At 36.1% G+C, this 20,669-nt stretch overlaps 1 protein-coding gene across 3 annotated transcripts in view; it reads left to right on the top strand.

Annotated features, from left to right (window-relative positions):
• Positions 1–20,669, top strand: part of LOC105218644 (uncharacterized) — a 246,005-nt gene that overhangs the window by 173,125 nt on the left and 52,211 nt on the right. For all 3 annotated transcript variants that reach the window (XM_054225843.1, XM_054225841.1, XM_054225842.1), the window contains exon 3: positions 1,468–1,832. In XM_054225843.1, the coding sequence (XP_054081818.1) occupies positions 1,468–1,832 (365 nt within the window). The remainder of the gene's footprint in view (positions 1–1,467; positions 1,833–20,669) is intronic.

The raw sequence follows: 20,669 nt of genomic DNA on the forward strand, positions 1-20,669 counted from the left end.
TTGTTCTTAGAAAGGTAAGAAAGTTAATATGATAGCCAAACCAATCCTATTGGTTAGAGTTTAGAGTATAGCTGAGAACAATGATTTGCTTAGACCAAGATAATCTAGTTGATACTCGGATACTCTGTATTAGTGCTGTAAGTACTTGCACAGTCCCAGCGTTAATTTTAGATGTGCAAAGCATTTCTATTCAAAAATAAATCTCACATAAACGTCGCCATTACCAAGCGGTCCAAATTATCAACTAAAGTAAATTTATTTGGACACGGCTATCTAAAATATTGCCTTGTACTGTAATAATACGATTAAGTTTCATTAACTGTGTAGACTCCGCCTAGCTATCGGAATAAAAAATATATATTACTTTAAATAACGTAAATTAGTGAACGAAAATATGGCATAGCTTAAACACCAGCAATATATTTCTACAATAATATTATTCTTTTGTACCAGGAGTATCAGCGCAGTTTCTCAAGCATATGTATATAATTTGTATACATATTACTCAGAAACCAGCCATATTTTTATTGTTGTTGCCACTGTTTTGATTTTATAAACCAATTAAAAATAATTCAGAGAATCAAAATGCCATAACCTCCTCAATTTACCTTTAAGTCTGCGATGTCACAGAACGGCTATGCAGCCACTGGAGCATGAATATTCCACGAAGAAAGCAAAGTAGACGTGCTCTTATTCTTATATAGTATGTATAACTGGGGTGTGTTGTATTCACAATAAAGGCGGTACCCAACCCAAAATTTGCTCGAATTATTTTAAATAGTAGAAAAATCAAATATGTATAAGAAATTGTGGATCTACCAAGTAGAACCTGCTAATTTCTTGATTCGTAGCTTTATTTTAGTAGTTTTCTATAAGACATCATAAAGTTAGACTAATTTAACAAGAAACACCACATTGAAGGAAATTACTTTTAAATCGAAAATAAAGAAGTGCTGGTTATTTTCCGTTATTCAGTCATGGTCTTCAATGGATATTATGGAAATTCTTATTTCTTGATAAACTTAACATCCTGGACACTGAATATAATTAATTTAAATGAAATATTGTATTTAAATAATCGGTCTGTTTGTAGTGCAAAATTTCACTTGAAATTCCACAAACATCTGCGAAGAACAGATTTTATAACATGCCCAACATTTCTAAAGCCTATCACATTTTATACGACATACTCTATTAAATGTATATAATGGGTTTTCCTTACAAAATAAGCTACTTAATTTCAGTATAGCGCTTTATTAACATACAAAATAATTATACTTTTTACCGCTGACAAAATTTACGCAGTTTATAAGAATATATAAATTTTTAATATCCTCAATACACATTTCACTTCACACTCGTAAAAAAGGTTATACGCATAATTCTTACACTTATGTATTTATCTTTACCGTTTCCTTTCAACTGCTTTCTGTTGCACAAAACCCACGCGCGCACACTCGAACGCAGATATAAGTGGCTTCATTAAATTGCTCGAACATCCAAAATATACAACTGTGGTGAAAACCTTAAATACCGGGATTAATCTTTCTGACGATGAGTTGCCGCTGAATGGAAAATCAACATCAGCAACAGTGGCAGCAACATTGCCAAGTCAGCGGCAATCACATCAACAGCAACGGCGACTGCAACAGCAATCTGTTGTAACACCAGCACAGATTAATAATGCAACAGCGGCTTTCATGAAGGTTGGCGAAATGAAAAAGTCATCATCGTCAAGTAATGCGCCACTTGTCGCCTACTGTCACTTGGCCGAGCAGCTGTCACGGGATTTTAATAAAACAGTACTCGTTTGGCCGTGTCCGCGAATGAAGGTGAGTGAAAGAAGGTCATAATTGCATTGTATATACACATACATAATTTTATGTTTATTTATACAGACATCCAGTCTTGATTTTCGGCTTTATGCAGAAGCCGACTGGAGATAAAATTTATTATGAAAGTTCATTTTTTGTTTTGCTCTGTTTGTGCTTATGAAGTAATCGAGTTGGCAGGAATGATTATGTATTAATAATAATGCTGCGTTTAGGCTATGATGTTTGACTAAGTTTTTCTGTAGTGTTTTTATATACCATACTTATTCTCTGAACTTAGGTATTAGAAGTTATGTGCTTACTTTACGTTCCACTCACTTTTTACAGAAACTTCTTCACTTACTTCATTTCTATAAGAATTTGTATACCATGTTTTACGTATGTATTTATTTGATTTCATTGAATTACAGTAATCCCCGCTTAAGTGACCCTTCTTAACATGTAAGATCTTTGAAACACTTAAGCGGGAAAGGCACTTTAATAAATTCCGCTTAAGTGCCTCGAGGTACTTACCAAGCTTTTTCTCAAATACTTCGATCTAATATTTTTTCTTTTAGAATCAAAGTCACATTTATATCTTATTAATAACAATAAATATGGAAAAAGACATTGTACTATGTATATGTATATCAGAGAACTGCAAAAATCACTATTTTCTTGATTTACTCATACGCGAACTTTTTCATTCAACTCAACTCACTGAAAAAAATAGAGTGATGAGTAAAAATCAACTCAATTTGCCGTACACAGCATTCTTTGGATTTTGAGTCCTCGATTCAAAATTTCTCACTCAATTCAACTCACTGAACAAAAGTCAGCGTTCAATAAAATGAGCCTGTGTTGACGAAAGCATCATTCGATTCAATTTGAGTTGATCGATTATTAGTAAACAATTAGCGACAAGACGACACGATGTGAGCGTTACGACTGCATGTACCGTAACAATTTCTATGCAGTTTGTTGTTGTAGCTTGTCTTGTTCTTCTTCTCACATTTCATCTGTGCAGAAAAAGTGCCGCTTGCTGCGCGCATGAGTAAAATCATACGAGTTGATTTTTGCGAGTTAAGTGTTGTTCTTGTTCAAAACAATGATTGTTGAACCGAATGAGCAAGCGCCCGAAATCATTATATTGAACACGAGCCGAACAAACTCGGAGTGAAACAAAAAATCGCACAAACACGAGTGAATTTAAAATCAACAACGAAAATGTGAGCGCAGGCAAGTTTGATCGGCTGATCCGAACAGTGCGATTATTCGGCTGTTGAGCGCGTACGAATGTTTTTCATTCAGCAAATGCCGTTCTCTGATGTATATGTTTTCCTTTTGACAATTCTCAGCACATTAAATGTCAAAAATATGAAAAGGCACTTAAAAGAGGAAAATTGCAACCAAAAGTTAAAGTTAGTGGAGTATACTAATTATAACAACTTTCTACAAAATTTTATTTTTATGCTCTGGTAACAAAGTTGGGTGTGGCCCCGCCTTATTAAGATTTTTGTACGTAACTCGTAAATTGCTAGAGCTATATCAACCAAACTCTCTAGAGTCGTTTCTTTTAGATACAACCTTATACAGTTCAAAAATGACAGAAATCGGATAAAAAACCACGCCCACCTCCCATACAAAGGTTAAGTTGAAAACTACATATCACCGAAATCTAACCATAATTCATATATCGAACATAGGGTCCTCAGTGCTTCTAATAATTTGTTTACCGAAAAATATATAGATATTTTGAAGAAATTCTGAGGGAATATTTTTCTTCTAATCGGATCGAAATTTCCCCTAGTCCCCATATAACTAATATTAGGGTTTTCAAACTTTCAATGGACTTTATGCCATATACATATGTATATGCCGAATATGTGGGTCAAATTGTATGTTATATAATATTCATAAAATTAATTAAATAACATTTGTTTGTAAATAAATGCCTTTGTTACATGATTTATGCAATCCAAAAGTACAATATCATATTTTTTGTTCGCCTCTTTACGATATGGAGAGGCTCCTTTAAAATTCTGCCTCGATAGTAAAATTTTAAATTTTGTATTATGCCTTGGTCGAAAAGTTCGATTTATGGAAGGAAATTTTTATGAAATTTTTATGAAATTTGTATGAAATTTTACTTCTATTGCCACTTTAAGAGATCGAGTTATGGAGAACTTCGAGTTATAGAAGTTCGAGTTATGGAAGGAAATTTGTATGAAATTTTATTTATGAACGCTATTGTCAATTCAAAAGTTCGAGTTATGATGATCTTCGACTTATAGAAGTTCGAGTTCCACTGTATATAGTATATTTTCTTAATTTCAAAACGGGTTCCGTGATTGTTTACTACACTACGTAAATTAATTTTGCACTCGTTAGCATAGTATCACACATATTGTTTCTACAGTGTTCACTTAAGTCGAGTTCACAGTGTACTTGTTCATGAACTTGTGGGTACTCCTGAGTTTTTCTGTTATGTTATGTGGAGCAGTTTTTTTTTAAATGTTTCTATGTATATGTTTAAATGTTCTATGTATAAAGTTATCAAGCTCTTAAAAAATCACCTTTTAGTAAAATACAAGTTATGTAGATACAAAATGTATTAAAAATTGAGAGAGATAGTGAGGCCTTTGACAAACTTACAAAAGCAATAATTTGTGTGGAATGATGTATTTCACTTTATTTTAGTTATTGAAAATGATTATAATGTTTTAAATGATGATAAATACAAATGATTTATATTTGAATGTTAATGAATTATAATACCTAAAGTATGATTTGAATATGAATTAAAACGAATTATTAATTAAGAAAACTGGCTGCTGCACGTCGTATACGTCTTACTCACGCTCGTCGTCGTCAACTACTACTGCTCAACGTCGTCTTCTTCTTTTACTGTGCTGCCAGATCGAACAATTCCCACATTTGTACTTGTTGTGGTAAAGAAATGTGTGCCCAGTTTGAGGAAAAATATGGCTAAGAAGAAAAAGCATAATTTTTGAAAAAACTTTACGATTACGGTTTTATTTTTGATTTTAGGCAACATTGCACACATAATAGGTATTTAAATTTATTTATTTTTATAATTTATGATAAGTATATACCAGGGATATAATGATTTGATAAATATAGGCCTATGCCAAAGTAAATACACATTCACTATCTAGTTAGATAGAAGTTTGCATCTAGTGTTACTCAGAATCTTTACTCTTGCCAAACAAAGATAGAAAGCTGTTTAAAATACGGCAGTTTCACGCAAATTTGAGCCAAGTAAATATTACTGCAAGTTATTTGCCCAGTGCTACATACATACATGTGCAAATAATAATTCTTGTTACATGTGCATTGAAGCTGAACGTACAGAAACGTGCCACAAAGGACATAACGAATTCTCAACGCGCCACAGCAAAGCACACTCTCTCATACATAGACGCACAATTGTGGAACTTGATGAGGAGAAAAAAAATAAATACTCACAAGCATACACAAACACAACAAGCACTAATTGTGACAAACGAATAAATGAGTATGTACTTAAGAATTGAAATAGAGTTATACCATATGCATATGTACGTACATATGTTGCTGTGAGCTTTGTATGTACTTTTGAGGACATACCTATATATTTACTGTACTTGTAAAGAGGTTGCAACAACAGGAGGTGTGTGATTTGGTTAGCGAGATTTTACATTTATTGTTTTTAGTTCTCTTGTGATTAATTTGAATTTCCGCGCGAAGAGTTGCCCATTGCAAGTAGTAATGTGATATGATATGTTTCCCAACAGAGCTTTTATATTGCAACTGATAATCGTTTAGGCGCATATTTTGAAGATAATTTTCACCAAAAATGGCTCAAAATTATATTTTTAATTTATTGGATAACATTAAGATTAGCTAAAACGCTGCTATGACTGCTACGCGAGTTCGTATTCAGATCAAAAATGTTTGGCTTAAGCTTTTTAAACACAACATGGTCATTAATAAGTTCATAACTTCTTAGAATATTGAAAGTCAATATATTTCACCTGAGTTATATTTCCGGGAATGCATCATATAGATATTAACGTAGACATGGTCCTAAACGTCTCAAATTTCATTAGACTTCAGAGGCATTTAAGGGAATTAGTAATTAAACACACTCAACTTCAAGTTATTCAAAGTTATTCTATAGAATTTCAACTTTAACCTCAAATAAAGGGTTTTTAATAAGAGCAATACAAAAACGGTTTGGGATATCAATGAAATTCTTTATTCATGTGAAAGTACATTCCACGCAATTATTATGGAACTTGAGTTCTTTTGCATAGCCATTACGTGGGCGTTTGCACAAGTCCAAACGCTGAAACCAAATTTCGATGGTTCGACGTAGGATTTTCTGACTAATAATAAACTGACTAATAACACAAACTTGCTTATTAACGAAGACATTCAGTCAGAAATGAACTTCATCATAAATTGGACGTAGTGCTCTTAAAGTTGAGGCCACTGACTCCAAATTTCGGTAGTAAATTTTAATAATTTCGACTCGTTGTTGGATCGTCTATCTTTCCATGCTGAAATGGCAAAAATTAATGATGAGAAACGTCAAAGGAGCGGGGAAAAATTATGGCGTCATTTGCTGTCCCTATCGGTCTACTTTTGTAGCGTCCCTATTGAAAACCCTTTACGTTAAGAAGTGGTATCCCAGGAATAGATTTCTGCGGCATTGTAAAACGGTTAGCAGAAAAATAATTCTGTCGTTAACTACGATAAGGGTTGAGAGTCGTATTTTCTATGGTATGTTAACAACCTGGAGATAATTACTAGACAATTCTTGAGCAGATTTCTTCTTAACGTTACACATCTTCTGTTTATTCAAAAGCTCATATTTCTACTCAATGTATGTCTGTTAGTATGTAGTGGTTACAAAGTAATATTTATTTGAACAGTTCTTCTTTAGTTAACACAACTCAGACACATATTTGAATACGACAGAAAAACAGACACATTTTAATCCTCATGAAAACTTCTATAAAATTATTAACTCAACCTAATGCCTTAGTAAATATATTTCGTCTAAGACAGAACGTGTTTCTTCAAATAATTGTTTACAAATGTACAAATGCAATGCACATATAAATTGTATTTAAGCTTACCTTGCTGATACTCAAACCTCAATATATGTGAAACCAAATAAAACCGAAAATAATAAATTTACTTTGTGCATAACTGTCCGTTTTAAATAAAATGTGAAAATGCATGTAAAGCAACACTGAAATTGCACATAATTCTTTTAATCCATGCAGAAATATTCAGTAATAACATTATGTACTTACATATATACAAATATATTAAACAAATGAAAATTCCTTAAATACTGTTATGTATTCATCCTCTCTCTACGATTTTGGGGAAGTATTAGTGTCACAGCATGGCTTGCTTCAATAATTAATACCGAAAGTGTAGCTGCTGTGGTTTTTCAATATTGCTGCATCATTTCCGATAACGAGCTGTGGCACAATACTCATATGAATGGTTACACAATTTGCATGATTCCATGTGCCATTTGTATATATGTGTATGTCTCTTCTTAATACACTGAAATTGGTTAAGTAAATGCAGATTGGAATACAGTGAAGCTCCTTCATCTGGGCATCTTTTTAATTTGCAAACTCTCAGTTAAGTTACTAAAAGTGCGAAAGTTGGCCAATGCTATTTATTTCGAGAATATGTGAAATAGATTAATAAAGTTGCTCTGTTCGTCAAGGTTTTCCAAAAAATATTTTCCAATTCATATAGGTATCTAGTATTAAGATATTAGGTCTACAACTTTGCTTCCGCCGTTTTCCAATAGATGTCTCTAGGGTCAAGCACTGGTCGATTAAATCGTTTTATATCGATCTTGGACATTTGTGTCAACATTAATCCACAAATATATTTGTAGAGATCTGTTTGCATTCTAAACTTATTCTCAACTGAAAATGTCACTTTTTGAGCCGAATTCTCGACATTTGCGGGAAATTTTGCTTTTCTTTTTGAATTCCAGGAAAAGTGCGGCTGAGGCTCATCGACATTTGTAACCGTTTTTATACAAAAAAAAATCTTAAATTTACAAAAAAACGGCGGAAGCAAAGTTGTAGACCTAATATTAAGTTTACTTGAAACTACGAATGAATTACAATTAAACTACAATTTCTCGACGATAGGCTTTTACCAAATACATACTTGTGACAAAATAAATTTCACGATAGTTTATACGTGCTTCTCAAACATTAAACATGGAAAGTCAGCTTAAAATGTTTCGCTTTCCATTTCCGTGTCTTCAATGCAGCAGCATGTGGTATACCAGGTAGTGTACATATGTATCCTACATGTAGTTGTTAACAAATAGTACTGGTTGGCACATTCAACTTTTGCGGCACGTGTACGTTGTGCACAAACAAAAAGTTAGTTACTTAAATTGTTATTTATGACACCTGCAGTCATTTATTTGTCATCAAACCAGATGACCGAAATACTTTGGCTTTTCTCATGATAGTTTTGAGTATCGTAAAATATTTACTAAGTTGTCAAGCTTTGATGTGCTTAAAATCTGTGCTTAATTTTAATTCGGTCATTCCCAGAATTTAGTACGATTATATAACTTTAAATTTCCTAGTGATCTATGTTAAGAGACAATATATGGCAAATAGAGTTTACCTACTTATAATCACCGCAAAAAGAAGGTTAAACATTTCATAAAAACATTGTGTGAAATTACTAATAATTCCACTCACTTAATTCTTAATTGCATGCCATAACCACCAACTGCTGCAATCGTTGAAGGGAATGAATGAAAATAAAATGTGTATAATGTTGGCAGGAAATGCAAATGAAATTATTGGTGTAAAGTGCGATTTTCCAAGGCTACCAACTGTTTTAGTTATTCATAATATATATTAATACAAGTAGTATATATGTACACCTAGACGGACTGCTAACGTCTTCTATATGCATAACACAAATATGCACGTGGCAGCGCATTGAAAGTGTGCTTGAACCTCATCGTACTCGTTATGATTCATACAAAATTCAAGACCACTTATTGGCCGAACAAGTGCAAAAGCTGCACTCGTGTACATGCTTTCATCAAGTTTTGTTTTGTTCAACGCATTCACTGTGCTTTTGTGGTAGAATAATGAGTTGCAGTTTCGTTTTTCGTGTTATGGTTATTGTGTTTTACTGCTCCGCAAATCGACTCAACGGATGATGTTGATAGCCATTGAATTAATGCAATTCTGTTTTGTTCGTTTTGTTGGATTTTATTTTATTTTTCAGTGTAAATGGTGTATTGTATTACTTATTCATTAAAAACCAAGATAGTTAATTCACCAGCGTCAATACAAAACAATGCAACAATTAATTATTTGTGCTTTTAATCTGCAAGCGAGCAAAAAGCGTTGAGAATGTATTCACCGTAATCTTGTGCGATATCAATATATATATACCATATTATATTAAGCAGACAATGTATTTAAACGATGTTACATGTCATACACTGCGTATACGTAACATTACTCACACACTGCGTCAGCGAATTTTCCTATATTTATTAACATATAACATTACATATATTCACATGTATTTATCTTAAAATATATGAAGTGACATGAATCGCGCAATCAGCATAGCATAATGAAATTGTGACCACATTTAAACAGCAAGTGCGGTTGGTCCAACAATACGTATGCGCAACATTTTATTTTACTCATGCTTTACGCGAGGGATTCCGCTTGTTGATTCGAGCGATTTTTTAACAGAAAAATGCTTCAGACAATATGAAAAATGTGGTCATTTTTTAAAGCGACATGCTGTTGGGACACATACATATATTTGTTCAAATAAAAGCTGCTCTTGTAATTTCTTAAAAGAGAACTGAGTTTTCCTGTAAAATTTGTAGCATTGCCATTTCCTATAGTAAAACCGCTAGTATGATATAAATTTGAGCAACAAATGTTCACTTAAAGTTGCATAAAACTTGAAACATACGTTGCAACTACTCATTCAGCACTCCTCAAACTGCAAACATGAAGAGCAACTCAAATTGACTGTACTATAGTACAATATAAGCGAGACAAGAGCATTAATTTGACTGCACGCATATATGTGTATGAGCTGCTAGTATCACTTTACAAACTAAAGCAAATAAGCTTACTTTGGTTGTTTGTACTTTTCCTTTTTGTCTTTGTTTTTTTGTTTGTTTGAAACACCGCAATTTTCTCAGTTGTCATTTGATACGAAAATTACCTCTTTTTGTTCTCTGTTTTTGGAATTTAGGCTAAATTCATGGCAATCAGTAGATCGCATACGAGCAACGAACTAATTTTTCTGCAGTAAATGCCATAAAAATCAAAAACTTTAAATCGACGAACTGGGACGATTTATGCACACGCAAGTAAGATTGATTAAGCTTTTATGCTCGCGGGCAATAGTAAATGTTGCAAAAAATGTTTATTGTCAGAAACGAAATGCTTTAGTTAAAATTTAAGGTTTTTTCTTATAGGCAGTGAGTGCTGAAACGAAAATTAAACGTCAAAGTTGACTGTCAATGCAGTAATGTGTGTAGACGTGCTGACCTATTTTAACACTTTTAACGATAACTTATGACAAATAAAGTAAAATTTTTCGCTTAAAACTGTGTTATAAATTTATCCACTACTGCTATATGTGCCTAAAACTATGCTTCAAAAACTGGTTAGCATATATATTTTAAATTAAAAAAAAATTTTAAATTTAATAAACTTTTTGAGATATCTTTTATCTGAATTTTACGAGCTTCGATTTTCTTAGAACATCATATATAAACATCTATATACTAAAGTATTTTTAACTATTATATATAGACCATTAATGGGAATCTTTTCTTCTAATAGTGTGTCTCTATAGACTAGATACTATTTTTCTACTCTCCCAACAATAATAGTTTTGTTCACATAACGGTTGTTTATAAGTCATAAAACTAAACGAGTTAGCTATGGGGTTATATATTTCAATATGATCAAGATGACGAGACGAGTTAAAATCCGGATGTCTGTCCGTCCCACCATACGTGCAACGCGTACATTGAGATATCTTGAAAACCATCTGCATTCGCCTCCCTTACCTTCACCACTACACACCATAAAAATGGGTGAAATCGGAAAATAAACACGCCCCTTCCCATACAAATGTTTATGCTGAAAATTAATAAAAGTGCGTTAACTCACTAACGGAAAACACAAGAAAAACTAAATTTTACAGAAGAAATGGCTAAAGGAAGCTGCACTCAGACTGTTTTAATAAATGGAAAATGGGGGTGGCGTCGCCCACCCCGATTTTCAATGAAAGTAATTATATAATATAATATTTTCTTGACACCCTGATGACACGTGTGGAAAATGGGTGAAATCGGTTCACAACCACGACTACTTTTCATATAACTCAATTTTGAATTCCATCCAATTCCTTCAATTCATGATATATACATTAAGAATTAATGAATATATCGGAATAAAACTTTACACAAGTGCTGTATTTGAGCTGTCACATCAGTTGCGGAAACATTTTCGAAATTGGAACTCAGTGCCTAAGGGTAATTTTTCACCGAAATCTCTCAGATATCTTATTTTAATTCAGTGGAAATCTGTTTCTTCTTATAGTGTGTCTCTATACCATTAATGGTTAAAATCGGGTCATACTCCCCTAGATCCCATATACCTTACTATAGGTTTTTCTAAAATTCGGGGGCTTTATTCCGCATCAATCGGTCAATATGTGATATATCTTGGCAAAATTAAGTGATATCGATTCATGGCAAAATCAAGTCAAATTGTGTTCAAATTCGCCGCAGTTGCCATCAATTTATTTATCATGCATGGCACATAAGTTCGATTATGTCGTTATAATTGGTGAAATAAAATATATTAATAACTTCGTATACTTTTATTACTTTCATGGTAATCGAAACAATTGCCACATCGTTAATGGCAAAGGCATTCCATAAAACAATACACAATCAAGAAACAATTTATGCATTTAATTTCATTAACTCAGTATGGGACCGGAAATGAAAGCGCACACGCATACGCACATTTATAATACAACAAAATACCCATGATATGTATATCAACGTAACGTATTTATCTACTAATGTCTAAACAATAGCGACTTAAACGCTGTCAAACTGTCGAAACATACAAATCTATTCAACTGTCTTCTATTCTCTATGCATACATATGTACAATTTCTATTTATACCGTCACATTCCATTGCATCTGAAAGCCTTAAATCATTTTGTGTGTCTGTCATTTCAATTTAGAATTCGGAACTTACAACCTGCCCAACTGTCGGATTGTCCATTTGGCCCATTGCAGTGCCCAGACATTGCTTTTCCCCTTTTGGAAATGAAAATTTATCAAATACATTCACCAACAACACCTGCTTCCGGTGTGACCTTGCTGTGGGCATATGTGACACAGACTCGTATGTAAATACGAATTTGCACACATTGTTTTGTCTTTACAGCGCCAGCTTACTCTGCATTGTGTACGTGCCGAAATCGAAAATTACTCATACGCCGTGTGTGCCGGCTCACACAGTTCGCACACAGTTCTCACGTATATTTGTTGTGTTAGTGCAGTTTACTGTTGTTTTATGTACAGCTATGTATATTTATGTGTACAAAATGTATTTACAATCATAATACATGTAGACATTCTTGTTGTTGCTTTTTAATATCTCCACTCTTTATACATATCGTATTTCTTGTTCGCATTTCCTATTGCTCGCCAAGCGATCGTTTGCCGATTAAAAGCGGACATGTCTCGCATAGTAGCTTCTTTAACAGCACTTAAATATTCATAAATGTCAGTTAAATTGACATAACAACCAGATGTTCGCATTAATTTTAAATCTCCATTTATTGTTCATTTATTTGCTTTACTTACATATGGCATCAAGGGAAGATTATTATTTTAAACGATCGTAATAAAGCAGTTATCTGCCATAAACATATATTTGGGGATATTTGCATTGTAATAAGATATTCAATAAGCACATGCCGCAGGAAGTTAAAGTAATTTAATGCAAAAAAGTAAATGTTTTGGATATTGAGAATTGGTGTTATTGATCATTAGTCTTCGAATCTTTAAAAAAAAAATGCGAGCGTTAGCCCTGTCGGCTAGTTTGTCAAGCTCTTCATACTTTCGCATTTCGCAAATGCGTCTCGCTTCGCTCTTCAGATCTCGGTATCTATCCCATCCTGCTCGTGTTGTGGTCGATCGCAACGTTGCGTCGTACCAGTTATTCTTTTGACTTTTCCGAAAGTCAATAGTTTCGGTTGCAGCTGTACGTAAGGAGCTTGAAATGCTGTCTCACAATTTCCTTATACCTAGTTGCTGATAAGTGCACTCAGAGAGCAGGAGTGGAAGCTACAATATAGTGGTCCGAGTCGATATAAGGACCTCATAGCGTATGCACATATATCACAACATGATCGATCTGATCGATCAGCCTCTGCCCATTTGGCGATGTTCATCATGAATTTTCCAACTGTTGCGCCAAAGACACTTTCCATGCCCACGCTAGCGTTGAAGTAACCAAGCACGATTTTGACATCGTGGCGGGGGCAGCTCTCGTAGGTACTTTCTAGTCGCTCTTTCTTCGGGGCGTGGAATAGCACACCGAACTTGCCCTCCTTTATATGGCCGCTGTAGTAGATGTCACAAGGACCCAACTTCTTCCGTCCTTATCCCACTCATTGCATTTCTTGGATGGCGGTGATTTCAGCCTGTACACTTACGAAGACATAAACCAGCTGGGCAGAGGCACCTTCCCAATTAAGGGTCCGGACATTCCAGGTGCATGCCTTTAAATCGTAGTCCTTGATACGTTTGCGGTGGTCGTCATCAAATTCGGTATTCACACTTTACCTCGCCTCACTTTAGGTCGCGGGATTCTCACTTTAGCTTACCTCCAAACGATTGTCTGTTGGCTACCCTGAGGATACTTGGTCTAAGACCGGAAGTCATGAGATGCTTGAGCCACATGCAAACGAATCGTTCCTGGTAACTCCCAAATGAATGGCTGTCAGGAACTTTCTCACTTACGTGAACTTCTATGTATGACTCCAAGCACCTACATATGACTCCATCCAGTTCATATATATGCCCATAAAGTACTGAAATTTTCTGCTGAATTCATTGCTTACTTTGTCTGTAGCTGCCTCACTAAGGTTGGACGTATTTTTATGAGCTTAGCGAGTTTGTTAAAAAAAAATATTATAACGATGTCCCAGCCTCCATATCGGTCAGACATGCCTTCGTGATACTATTCGCTATTTCCAAAAATAAAAGAAGCCTTGAGCCAAAAATCGAGTTTGAGAAGTGTTTCAACGATTTTAAGAATCGCATAAGTGCATACCATCGAATTGGAATTATTTTGAAGGCGCCAACATTAATATGACCGAATTCTGGTTTTCCCCCCATAATTAAAAATCTTGTTAATACAAAGCATTGTTGTAAATTGCGAAATAATCTCAGCAGTCAACTTATACTAATGCGCTACTCTAAACAGAGCTTATGCAGCAAACGTCGCTATGAAAATTAGAATACTCAACAAACTGAGCAAATGAAGTGCTGAGAGAATAAGAAAGTGTAGAAGAAAACCAGAGAGGAAGAGGAAATGTATATATAAAACTCTTTGTGCACACACTACCTGTGTGAATGGCCGATTGGGTGACCCAGAAAACAAATCAAATGTGAAAGTTTGCGCAACGGTGAACAACAACGCATAACGGTAAAACGGTAAAAAGTTCGGAAGTAAAGTTGAAATAAAGGGACACCTTCTTTACTGCTGCCACACCCAGACACACTGGGTATGCAAACCAACGTTGATATTAAATTCTGTATAATAGAACATTTTAAGTTTAGCTGGCGGCTGCAAAATTTAATTTCAACAACGCGAACACGTGCAATGCGCAACTTTCACAAAATTCGCAAATTTCACAAATTTTTGTGCTAAATGCAAATGTTTGCACTCGTTGTAAGTTTTCAAGCGAACAAATTTGTGCACAACACTTATACCGTTACACTCACTTAGTATAAGCATAGAATATGGGTCCCAACGCTGTGCGCTCTTTAATTGGCACGCGGCAACAGTCCAACTATTATTAAGCAGCTTTAAGTTGGCAGCGGGAAAACACAAAAAAAAAAGAAAGAAAATAAATGCCAATTTCCCAGAAAAACGCCAAGAAGCCGAGCGCAGGGGAAAATAAATTATTCCAAGCAATTCAATAGCATTTTGTCGATAGTAAATAATAAATAAAATAGCTAATTTTTTATCGCTATCGGTGTGTGAAATACGATAGTGAAATGCACAGCTGGCGAAAAGGAGCTCACAATCAAGAGCCAACGAGCTTTAAAGGGGCATATGAGTTACAAAAACAAAAAAGCAGTGTGAAAAAACGAACAAAATCAATGGCTGAAAAGTCAACTAAGTTGACTGCATTAGAGAAACGAAAATGAATGAATGGGATTATTGTGTAAACATGAGAAGAAAAACAAATTTTTCGAACGAGTGAAAAGTTTCGCTAAAACTCTGAAAAGAAGGCGTTGTTGTTAGTTTATGTGAAAGCGTCAATATATTATGCTAAATCAATGCACGCAATGTTTGGAGTTGATAGCAAACAAAATATACACTTTTTTGTTAGGTTTTAGTTGGTATGGCTTTAACGGGTTTCAGGGTACTTCTTGTGGTTTGAAGTGAAAATATGTGTTGTATTAAGTGGCCAAGTGCTGTGAGCGCTAAAATTTTTATGTGACTATCATATTTTGACTAAAGATATGGTGTATTGTTAATAGGGTATCATAACAGCTTATACTTATCAGAAGGATTTGTTATATATGTTTTTGTAAGATATTAGTACTAGATGCTATTACAATTATCGATCAAGCATCTATTATTAAAGAATGAGCATCTATTATTAACAAATAAGTTAAGTACAGAACCATTAGCTTGCGAAAAATATGAATAAAACCTATCAGGACCGATAGTGATGTTGACCAAGTGCTTTGTATTCCGTAAAGGCTACATTGTAGTCTAAAGACTTAACGAATTGTTGATACATAATCTTGAAATGAAACTTTGAAGGGTAGTAATCTTCAGTAGCTGAGTCGAGAAATCTATTCACAGAGTGGTTATTTCGGACACACAGCTCGTTGAAAGTTGTGCGCCTCACTCTCAAATAAGTCAATTGAGAAAGAGGCGAATACTCAATTAGTTGTGAAGCATGCCACCAATGTTGATAGTTTTGGGATGGGTATAATTTCAGGTATTTTTGGGTTAACTTCAATAGGCTCTTAACTTCAAGAGGCTTTAATACTCTTCAGCAAATTTCCACAACCTAAAATTAAAAATTTACATTGAAGCAAAGGAGATTAAAATACTTATGAGTAAATGAACTGCAATGAACCAATACGGATAAACACCGCATTTAATGGTCCTGCAACTCAGCGTACTTGTGAAAAATTAAAAGCGAATCAACGTCAAAAAGCAAACTGCAAAAGTATTTGCAATCATTTGCAGAAAACAAGAACTTATAGTTGTTTGACGAGACGATGGAGAGTGTGGAGTCAAAGTTATGAGCACACATGTGGTATATCGATAGCGAAAATAAAATCGTTTACATATGTCGATACTGGTATATACATATATAAGCATAAATATTGGCATATGATAAAAATTCGATTTTCCTTTCCTTCATTATTCAACGTTGCTGTGTTGCAGCTGTGTGATAGAAACAGATGTCACTTTTCAAGAGTTTCTTTAACTTTTTTTAAAGCTTAAAATAATACGTTTAATACTTTTTTTATTGTAGCAAGAAATTTTGACTAGAACATTAAATACTTCAGTATCCTTTAATGGGCTATGTTATTGTGACATCTTTTTTTATTTTTGCTTATTGAATAGTTTATACTTTCAAAAATAGAATAGAAATTGAAACTTTAAACTCGTTTTTCTCCAAACAACATTTTTCAAAATTGCTGGCATCATAACTCAACGAGAAACTGATCGATAGACTTCAAATTGAAACTGAGTATTCTTGAATATATTTACTATACCTATACCTACTGGATATTTTTTGGATTGGTTGAAAATTGTAAATTTGGCTTCTCCGAAGATAAATTTTTGTAAAACAATTTGAAATGTAGCTGAAAATATACCTTATTATGACCATAAACTTCGGAACAATCGATCGGGTACTTTCTTTAAAAAAATAAAATCGCCCCTTAAGAAAATATGTGAAAATAAGTGTAATCGGATGTTAACCACGCCCATCTTCCATATACCAGTTATGTTTAAAGTAACTAAGAGCAAAGTAACTGTCTAAATAACAGCGTCGGGGACAAACAATTTTGTGATTAAGATGATATAAGATAACCTCGCTTTTGGATTCATTTTGGACGTGGCAGCGCCTAGTTTTATATGAAATTTTATAACCTGTTAGCAATGTGACCGATTTGTATCAAATTTGATTTGAGGCATTTGTTTTAGAAAATATCAGTACATTTTTGAGATCTTATTACAGATACACCCTCTTACAAAAATTCCAAAAAAATATAACAATGTTCGGTAGGAAGATATTAATAATATCTCCTCCGTCACTAATATGATCAATCTAGTGATTTATTTTAGCCAGATATTGTTATGGAAATTTTATTAGCAAAAATTTAGAAATCGGTTTATTCTTTCAACCAATGATTGGGTCAGGTTAGGTTCGGTTAGGTTCGGTTAAGGGGTAGATCTCCGCAGATGCAGAGAATCTCACTTAGAAAGATTCAACTGTGCATTGTGGCACCCGGAAAACTCCTAACGGATCATTAAGACCCTTATGATGTGACAAAGTGCTTGGACTCTATAATAAAGTTCTTAAGTCGGCTAATGTCGATTCCAGTCACTTCGCTGGGTTCGCCGAAGATATGCTTGTGCTGGACATTGAAGAAGGAAGTGCTTGGACGATTCATATTCGCCTTCATCCAAGCAGCTTTGGCAGCTAGCCTCTGACTTGAATCCTAGCCTCACCACGTGTGTGCCTAGTAAGCACTCCAATGATCGCGGAGAGATCAGCTTTACTGAGCTGTAGCTGCAAAGATCGTTTTCGATCCAATGTGGGCCAGAAAGACCTCGCTACTGCGTAGTGCTGGTTGTTCTTCAGCGTTTGGCGAGCTCACTCAAAGACAGGGTGTCAGTGTGTGTTGCCCTGGCGCAAGTGGACAACGGACTGCCCACACGTTTCCACTCCGACGTCAATGTTACTTGGGTACACTCTCTTGCAAGCTGATCCGCTTTGCAGTTTCCAGTGTTTCCGCGGTGACCGGGTACCCACACAAGTCGGATTTTAAAGTAGTTTGCAGCTACTGATAACGATGTTAGACACTCTCTTACTAGCTTTGAGCGTACTGTCATCGAATCCAAGGAGACAGTATCGCCACTCTGCTATCGGAGTGAATACACACGAAGCAGTATATCTACTGCTAATTTGATGGCAATGGCAATAAAGAATGCTGATTAAATTTGAAGGCATCAGAAAATATTAAGATATTATATCTTGGGGGATGGGGTCATATGTAGAAGTTCACGCAAGTAAGGAAAGTTTCTGATTGCCATTCACTTGGGAGTGGCCAGGAACGATTCTTCTGCATATGACTCAAGCAGCTCACGACTTCCGGTTTTAGACCAAGTATCCCCTGGGTAGCTAACAGACATCCGTTTGGAGGCGAGCTAAAGTGAGAAGGCGAAGCCCGCTTTTGCGGTTGTGCGTAGGGCTTGGGACCCACCACATAAAAAAAAATCTCCCCAATGAAAACAAACACCGAGCCTCGGATGAGAAACCCCCCTTTTGATGACGACCCCTGCAAACGTACTAAGGATCATGATTTGAGGGCATGCACCTGGAATGTCCGGACTCTTAATTGGGAAGGTGCCTCTGCCCAGCTGGTTGATGTCCTCATACAACTAAAGGCTGACATCACCGCCGTCCAAGAAGTGCGATGGACGGGACAAGGACGGAAGAAGGTGGGTCCTTGTGATATCTACTACAGCTGCCATATAAAGGAGCGCAAATTCGGTGTTGGATTTGTGGTGGGAGAGAGACTACGTCGCCGAGTCCTGGCATTCACCCCGTTGGATGAGCGTCTTGCCACAATCCGCGTCAAAGCGAGGTTCTTCAATATATCGCTGATTTGCGCCCACGCCCCAACGGAAGAGAAGAACGATGTGACCAAAGATGCTTTCTATGAGCGCCTAGAACGCCGCCAAGATGTCAAAATCGTGATTGGCGATTTTAACGTCAGGGTGGGTAAAGAAGGTGTCTTTGGCACAACAATCGGAAAATTCAGCCTCCATGACGAAACATCGCCAAACGGCCTGAGGCTGATCGACTTCGCTGGGGCCCGAAATATGGTTGTCTGTAGTACCAGATTCCAGCATAAAAAAATTCATTAAGCAACGTGGCTGTCCCCTGATCGAAACACGCGCAATCAAATCGACCACGTTGTGATAGACGGAAGACATGTCTCCAGTGTTTTAGACGTGCGTACGCTCCGAGGACCAAACATTGACTCGGACCATTATCTAGTAGCAGCAAAGATACGCACTCGCCTCTGTGCAGCAAAGAACGCCCGTCAACAAACACAAGGAAGGTTCGACGTCGAAAAGCTGCAATCACAACCGACAGCCGAACGATTTTCTACTCGACTTGCACTCCTGCTCTCTGAGAGCACTCATCAGCATCTCGATATAAGGGAGCTGTGGAACGGCATCTCAAACTCATTGCATACCGCTGCAGCCGAAACAATTGGTCTCCGGCAACGCCAAAAAACCAGTTGGTACGATGAGAATTGTCGTTCCGCAGTGGAGAGAAAACAGACTGCCTACCTCGCAACGTTGCGATCGACCACAACACGTTCGGGGTGGGATAGATATCGAGAACTGAAGAGGGAAGCGAGACGCATTTGCAGACGTAAAAAGAAAGAGGCCGAAATGCGTGAGTATGAAAAGCTTGAAAAGCTGGCCGACATGGGTAATGCTCGAAAATTTTATGAAAAGATGAGGCGATTTACAGAAGGTTTCAAGACCGGAGCTTTATCATGTAGGGACCGAGGAGGTAATCTGGTAACGGATGTCAAGAGCACACTGGGATTATGGAGGGAACACTTCTCCGACCTGCTCAATGGCAGTGAAAGTACAACACCAGGAGATGGCGAACCCGATTCCCCAATCGATGACGATGGAATAGATGTTCCATTACCCGACCATGAAGAAACTCGAATAGCAATTACCCGTTTGAAGAACAACAAAGCGGCGGGGGCCGATGGATTACCGGCCGAGCTATTCAAATACGACGGCGAAGAACTGATAAGGTGCATGCATCAGCTTCTTTGTAGAATATGGTCGGAAGAAAGCATGCCTGACGATTGGAATCTTAGTGTGCTCTGCCCAATCCATAAGAAGGGAGACCCCACAATCTGCGCCAACTACCGTGGTATAAGTCTCCTTAATATCGCATATAAGGTTTTGTCGAGCGTATTGTGTGAAAGACTAAAGCCCACCGTCAACGAATTGATTGGACCTTATCAGTGTGGCTTTAGACCTGGAAAATCTACAAAGGACCAGATATTCACCATGCGCCAAATCTTGGAAAAGACCCGAGAGAGAAGAATCGATACTCACCATCTTCTTATCGATTTTAAAGCTGCCTTCGATAGCACGAAAAGGAGCTGCCTTTGATGTATGGCGCTGAAGCGTGGACGATGACAACATCCGATGAGACGACTCTTGGGGTTTTCGAGA

The sequence above is a fragment of the Zeugodacus cucurbitae genome, chromosome 2 (genome assembly GCF_028554725.1).
Source record: "Zeugodacus cucurbitae isolate PBARC_wt_2022May chromosome 2, idZeuCucr1.2, whole genome shotgun sequence".
Classification (NCBI taxonomy): Eukaryota; Metazoa; Arthropoda; class Insecta; order Diptera; family Tephritidae; genus Zeugodacus; species Zeugodacus cucurbitae.